This window comes from Solanum tuberosum, unplaced genomic scaffold (assembly GCF_000226075.1).
Source record: "Solanum tuberosum cultivar DM 1-3 516 R44 unplaced genomic scaffold, SolTub_3.0 scf00149, whole genome shotgun sequence".
NCBI lineage: Eukaryota > Viridiplantae > Streptophyta > Magnoliopsida > Solanales > Solanaceae > Solanum > Solanum tuberosum.
In genome coordinates, this window is record NW_006239072.1 from 740,753 (window position 1) to 748,121 (window position 7,369).

Below are 7,369 nucleotides of genomic sequence, written 5' to 3' on the forward strand. Positions count from 1 at the left end.
TAAGTATACCAGCTAGAGAAAATTACATTTCTTGAATTCAACACCTCAAATTTACAACATACACTATTTCTAACAACATGAACAATTTACATATACAGAAAGAAAAAAAAAAGTACAGAGGGGAAAAAAAAGGAATAAAACAAAGTTGAAAGTAATATTCAACCAAATACAAACTATTTACCTTCCCTCCACCACTCCAAAATTTTCCAATTCACTCCAAAAATCTAAGCTCAAATGCTTTGATCATATGCAGCGGTTGTGAATGTCGAGTTACCTTGAGAAGAACTCGTGGATGGCAACGTTGTTGTATTGTCTGATAAGACGTAATCATATGCTGCGTTAATTTGTTCAGGATCACTACTTTTAATCTTGAGATCCATGAAATCGGAGATCAAGCCTGGTTTTGTTATCTTATTGTCATTGACCTCCATCTCACCGGTTAGCATCTTGAGAATCGTAGACATGGATGGCCGCAGCTTTAAGGAGTCTTGAGTGCAAAGGAGCCCAATCTTCAAGAATCTGCAGGCCTGTTCAGCATCAAAATCCCCGTCTAGAGACGTGTCTACTAGCAATACCAACTCCTTTCTTTCATAAAGTTGCCACGCCTGTAACACACACATGAAAATAGTCAAACACAGCTTTCAGCATATTCATTTGAAGATTGTAGACACTAAGAAAAAAGAGAAGCAAAGAAAATGATTCGTTCTTCTCTTTTATGTTCTATGTTGATCTTGCAGAGATGATTTCATTGTCGCGTCGCGTGGATATTTCATTTTCTTCCAAAAGATTAGTTTTATAGCTTGTGAATTCATGAATCAGTTAGCATCATGTTTCAGTTTTTTTCTTGTGTTCTCGCCATATGAAGCAATCATGCAATAATTAAAATGAATGTATGGTTTGAAAAGTCATACCCTTTCAAGGAGATATTGTTCGTCAATAGGTAAACGCGAGTTTGTGTTGCATCTTCCAGTGACAATTTCTATCAGAAGAACGCCATAACTGTAGACATCTGATTTACGTGTTGCCTGGCCTCTAATTGCATACTCTGGTGCCAAATAACCACTGGAAAAAAGACATGGATTTGAGTTAATGAAATTAGATACTCACTACTCGGAGCATTTAGTAGAAAAGAGCAAGTAAAAGAGAGGAAAAAGGAAGGTGAAGATAGCAGAAAGACTGGAGTAAGTACATGGAATTACTTAGCAGAAAGCTATTGTACCACGCGTGTACTTACATGGTTCCTGCCACACGTGTACTAACATGAGTAGCGTTGGGGGGAATGAGCTTTGCCAGGCCAAAATCTGAAATCTTGGGTGTCAAGTCTTTGTCAAGGAGAATATTACTCGCTTTGATATCACGGTGAATTATATGTGGCTTCACTTGCTCATGAAGATAAGCTAGCCCCTTCGCAACTCCAATGCTAATTTTAGTCCTTGTTCGCCAACTGAACTGGATGCTACTGTGTCCTCCACCTGTATGCAAAATATCCAGAAGAATTAGATTTGAGTGTTTAGAGATAGAACTACAATGAACTAGAACATTTGTATAAAGTGATTAGTTTGGTTATTACAATAACATATCCAAATGATATAACTCGATCACTTTTGCTGTCCACGGAGTATAGAGGACAAGGAGGGAGCCACTTAAAGCACAATCTTATTTAGTATAACTCAATTCATAACATAGTAGTGGAAACAATATTGGGCATTCACCTAATCTAAAAAGCTGATAGGAATTCGGAACAATGTGTTTATCTAGTTTGCCTTCAAAAAAGCACATCAGGAATCTGTATGTAGTGATTGACGATATAAAAATCACAAGAAGGAGCAAGAAACAAAGCAACAGAATCCTACAAGATTCAGTAAGGACGACAGAATCATTTCTCATTTAACAGATAGATTATTCAAGTCCATGTGTTCTACATCAACTTTGATTCTCAATTTGGTTTTCTGTTCTGGAATGAATCTGTTCTAAAGAAAGACTGGTGAATCATGTGAAGCACATAACACTCCTCAGACTTCTCGACTTACAACTTTCAACTGAACTAAAACCTCAAACATCTTGTTACAAGAGGTTAGCTTGGAAACACACTTCATAAATCCCCACCCCGTCCACCCCACTAAGAAAAAAAAAAAAAACTTGCTTAAGGACAACTTTAAATACATTGGCCATGTTATAAGCATGAAATACAATCCAGTCAAACATTTGAGGATGATGAGTGACACAATCATCAAGAAACACTAGTTGGCTCTTGCTACAACAACATACCCAGTGTAATCCCACAAGTGGGGTCTGAGAAAGAGAGGATGTATGCAAACCTTACCCTACCTATGTAGAGGTAAAGAGGCTGTTTCCGGTAGACCCTCGGCCCAACGACACATTACCAAAACAGGTTAACTAGTTGGCTCTTGCTAGAAACAAGAAAAACGTTATTCAGGCAATGCAATTTGTTAATGTAAGAAATTAACAAATTAGCTGGTTTGCACCCATCCAAGAGTGAATATTAGATTCAGGCTCACCAGAATAGTTGAGCTATACATACAAAGGAAGATAAACTGACTCAATATTACGTCTAAAACACTCGGTGAACATCTAAAAGTACTGTTGAAAAATCCAGGAAAACAAAATTACCGAGAAGCGTTTGAGCAAGGCTGTTATTTTCAAGATAGTTGTAGACCAATATCCTGTGATCATCTTCTATACAACAGCCATAGAGTTTGACTAGATTTTCATGGTCAACGTCTGAAATTACTTTAATTTCTGTCAAGAACTCCCTGACACCTTGCTTTGATTCACTTGAAAGAACCTTTATAGCAGCCATCTTTCCACTTTTTAGCCTTCCCTGCTCATAGCATCATATAGTAAAAATCCATAAGACTTCTTAATCACATAATATTTGAACCACCAATTCATAACAAGGTAGAAGGAGAACAGTTGTCATTACCTTATAAACAGAACCAAATCCACCCTCTCCAATTTTATTCACAGAACTAAAGTCATCGGTGGCGATTCTTAACTGCTTATAGGAGAAAAGAGTGACATTCTTGACGCCAGAGAGCTCTGTTGTGAATCAACTTATTAGTATCTTTTCAATATACATAAAAAATTATATGTGGTATACGAAAAGATAAAAGAATGTTGAATGTCACAATTACTAAGAACATCCAAAAATTATATAATGGGCGGACCTTTAGTGCTTACCATCATTAAATTCAGATGCATGCCTGGTTGATGACTGATGTTTTCTACGGAACAAAGGGAAGCAAGTCATAACTTTAGGATGCACCAATGACCCTCTGTATATGATATCAACGAAAATCAGAGCCTGCAAAATTAAAGAAAAGACTCGCTATAACTGCCCAGTAAATTGGCAAATCTAGTTGATACGAAATGCACTAAAATATAAAAGGATAGCATAAGAAATCATGACAAACATGGTTATAAGAGGGTACTTCATGCCTAAAAGAAGTCGGGCAGCCCGAATCAACATCAACTTTGAGGGGGGCGATTAAGTCCAAACTACTAATTGTAGTCAAGTAATTTAAGCTCAGATTCACTATTCTTTTGTTAACTTGCATTTAGCTGTAAAATCTTCAGAAACAAACTATAGCGAGCTGCTCATTCATGACAATAGATGCATATTTACGTCAAACCATCCTCAATCTCTTTTCTCTTAAGCTACAATTTGTTTTGTTCTTTCCTTCTTCATTAACCAAAGCAAAAGGACTTCAACTCAGTTTATCAACTTGACGGGGTATGGAATGTTAAAGAAACAAACTTTTAGCCTAACTCAACCCGAAAAGCCAGCCCATGACGCAAGGATTTTCCAAGACCGTATAAGGAGACTACTTTTACCCTATCTATAACCAAAGTCAAGACTACTTTAACTTGGAAGCACACAAGGCTAGAAGAAATGCACCTAAGAATGGAATTGGCAGCAAAGCATCATGGTTACTTCCCAATAAAATGGTAACTCAAAGCGAAACATGGACACAACAACACATACCCAGCGCGATCCGACAAGAAGGATACGATGTACACAGACCTTAACGCTACCTTTGTAGGGATAGACCCTCGGCACAACAACTAAAAAAGGTGGACACAGTGAAGCATAAGAAAACAATTGATCAGCCAAAAACACAAAGTTGGTTCAACTGTTTACCAGATTGAGAAAAACATAAAACAAAAGAACATATACAAATACAAAAATAAAGCATTATACAATTATGGTTTATCTAATTAAGCAGAATCTACCTAATATCTGACTATCAAAGCTCATGTTAAAAGTACTCTAGCTCAATATTTGCTTCAAAATCAACCCCAACAAAATCCAAAAATAAAAACAGGAATAAACAGAAGAAGCAATTATTTAGAGGCATCATCATAAAGATTCAAACTTTGAGAAAAAAAGACAACTACAGAGTGACATCAAATAGGCCATTTTTTACAAGCTCTACATAAAAGATGAGGGAATCAAGATTCATAAAAGAACAAAAACAATACTTTAAAAGGAAAAAGAAGATAAACCCATCAAAGAACAAATCTTTAAGAAGCCAAAAGATATAAATCAAATAAAAATTACCTCAAAAAATAGCAGAAAACAAAAACAGGTGATCTTGCTGTTTTTTTGGTTTTTTTTTTTTTTTTTTTTTTTGGGCAAAGAAGTGAAATGGGATGGATCCCAAGATTCTTGAGAGTCTTATGGAAGTCTTTTAGAGGGAAAATTTCTTGTTCACACTAATAATTGCAGACACGCCCCAAAAATAGTGCATAGATGAAGAAGAAGAAGACTTTGTCTGGTCCTATGAGGCTACGAGGAAAGTGAAATAACAAGACGTAACCTTGGCGCTTACTAGTCAAATAAATTTAATTTTACAACAACAACATGTCTCCCCGTCAAATTGCACAAGTGAAGTAGTATGTGCGGAGACGTTATTATTATGTATTCGCAATTTAATTACACAAGTGAAGTTGGTGAACATGATGTGTATGAAATTTTATTTTTATCTTATAAAGTTAAATAAATTGTTTTTGATGTAACCTTAGTTTTCAGCTAAAGTAAAATTATTCAATTTTAATCCATATGGGTTGTGTGGAGAGATTGTTCCACCTTTAATAAGAAATTTTAAATTCGAGTCTAAAGAAAATTTTGTTACGTCAACTAAATAAGAATATAGGGTTCAATCTAACTTTAATCGATGCTTCAATGGGGACACTCTACACCAAATAGAAAAACAAAAATATTATTTAATTTTAATGCTTAAGAATTTGAAATAAAAAGTAATCTCACTTAATTATAAGCACCGTAAAATAGAAATTTTGTATCTTGAATTTGACTTTTATTTTATTATTATTCTATTTTGTTTGATTTATAGATTATTATTTTAACTATAGAAGATAACAAATTACTATTGCCATCAAGTTGGACATCCGTAGTAGCTGTTGGCGTGGCACTGTCAAATGTTTTATATGGCGCCAACACGTGTCTGGGACCCATGCACACACCTAACTTAACAAAATTCTATTTAAAAAATGTTGAAAAAAATTCTAAATTTTTTTGGAAAAAACTGAAAAAGTTTTATAGATCAGATTATTTCGTGAATTGAATTTCACTTTATCATTTACGATTTTTTTATTGTTATAGAAAATAGTCTCAATATCTTTTAAGATAGGGTGATATTTGGTACAAACTATCATTCTGGTATATCTATTGCGCTAAATATATTTTGTTAGGTGTATTTCATTGCATGTTTTTTTTTAAATTGTTTCAATTAAATTATCATTAGAAAGAAATTTTTGCAATAACTAAAAAAAAAGTGGAAAAGAATGTATTGCAGACAGTCGTGGATGGACAACTCCTTCCTTAATCAGAGATCTTGAATTTGAATCCTTAATGTGAAAAATTCTTTGATAGATAGTGTTTCCTTCAAATAAAGCGCTATGCAATACGAATTCAAAATAGTCAAGCTCCGAAAAGATACTGAAGATTTGGTAATAGTTTTTCAGCCAAATTTGAAACAAATTTTAAAAAGTTGAACCAAAAAGAAAAGTCAATAGTTACTATTCTAGCTTATACCTCTTATATACATAATCAAAAAATTTGTCTATTAGAGAAAAAAACTATCCACACCTGAAATGTGAATTGTGTGCAATTTTGGGTTTATAAATTTCAAAAGTAAGCAACTGGATTAAAATAAAAATATTGGGAGTTGACTAAAAAAATATTTAAAAAAATTCTAAGCAGCCACTTGATAACTTTATTCCAAAAAAAATTATGTCAACAATTACAGTTTCTTAAAGGACCAACTAATGGCAACATTAATGACCAAAGTGGCAAAAGGTTTTAATTTTTGCATGTAAGTAATTTGACATTTTTTAATCAAGAATTTCAAAGTAGTGGATTTGTTTTTGGCCAAATTAAAGAATTGAGACTTTTTGCCATGTTATTTGACTATATAATAAAATCCATTTTCAGTTAAAAATATGTGTGAATAGGAAAATTATGACAATAAAGATAGAATAAGACAAAGTCATTACATAATAATTCATCCTTTTATTGAGATATTTGCTTCAAACTTTCTACTGGATCTTACGTAATTCTAAATAGAAAAACTTCAAGTTTAATAATTATGAATGAAGATAATATAATCTCCGGTCATGCTAATTTCATATGAATTAATGTTGAAAATTGTGTGTCTATCATTTGATTAATGACTTCGAAAATGAAATAAAGACTTTTTATAATGATACTATCAAAATTCAAACTTATAATTTAAAGTAAATCTTGAACAATTTTTACTATCATATTAAATATCTTCTTATATAAATTTTTTTAACAATTTATATATAAAAATCTTATTTTTAATCTATTTTTACCAACAAAATTCAATTGAACCTCCTTCTCTCTCGCTAGCTCCACGCTTTATTTATATGGATATTCATAATTCTTACGTGACAAAAATTCTTTATTCAAGTATTAAAAAAAAATAAAAAAATAACATACCTCCCAATTTTATCTCATACTATCGACTATCATACTATATATTGAATCGTTCAAAAATTATGTATTTTTAAAAATTTCATCATCACTAACATAGATAATAGTACATATCGCAACATTCTAATAGTTGAAGAATATAATATTTTTAGAAAATTTGAGCAAAATGACTCCTAACATAATAAAGTTTTTTTTCCAAATATATGGATGTGGATAAATAACAATCACTTATTTCTCTAACTAATAATAATAGTAATAAATTTCTAAACATCAAATTTTCCCCTTTCTTCCCTTCGAGTTGGAAGAGAAAATCAATGGCAAATGTTGCTGCTAAAGTTGCTGTAATTGGTAGTGGAAGTAAGCACCCCCAAC

At 32.8% G+C, this 7,369-nt stretch overlaps 2 protein-coding genes across 2 annotated transcripts in view; one reads left to right on the forward strand and one right to left on the reverse strand.

Annotated features, from left to right (window-relative positions):
* Window positions 1-4,839, reverse strand: LOC102586064 (putative serine/threonine-protein kinase). Its single transcript, XM_006352515.2, has 7 exons — window positions 4,583-4,839; window positions 3,202-3,325; window positions 2,945-3,060; window positions 2,632-2,842; window positions 1,235-1,472; window positions 912-1,062; window positions 1-605 (listed from the first exon to the last, which is right to left on the reverse strand). The coding sequence occupies exons 2-7, from the start codon at window positions 3,269-3,271 to the stop codon at window positions 231-233; spliced, it is 1,161 nt and encodes a 386-aa protein (XP_006352577.1). The 5' UTR covers window positions 3,272-3,325; window positions 4,583-4,839; the 3' UTR covers window positions 1-230.
* A 2,316-nt stretch (window positions 4,840-7,155) lies between these two features.
* The window catches only part of LOC102586397 (uncharacterized), a 4,780-nt gene continuing 4,566 nt past the window's right edge, over window positions 7,156-7,369 (forward strand). Inside the window, exon 1 of the mRNA XM_006352516.2 lies at window positions 7,156-7,354. Coding sequence (XP_006352578.2) covers window positions 7,312-7,354 — 43 coding nt within the window. The 5' untranslated portion in view covers window positions 7,156-7,311. The remainder of the gene's footprint in view (window positions 7,355-7,369) is intronic.

Coding starts and splice junctions, on each gene's coding strand:
- LOC102586064 (XM_006352515.2), bottom strand. CDS start 3,271: ATGACTTGCTTCCCTTTGTTCCGTAGAAAACATCAGTCATCAACCAGG. Junction 3,061..3,201: donor TGCATCTGAATTTAATGATG/GTAAGCACTAAA, acceptor GATTCACAACAG/AGCTCTCTGGCGTCAAGAAT. Junction 606..911: donor AACAATATCTCCTTGAAAGG/GTATGACTTTTC, acceptor TGTGTGTTACAG/GCGTGGCAACTTTATGAAAG.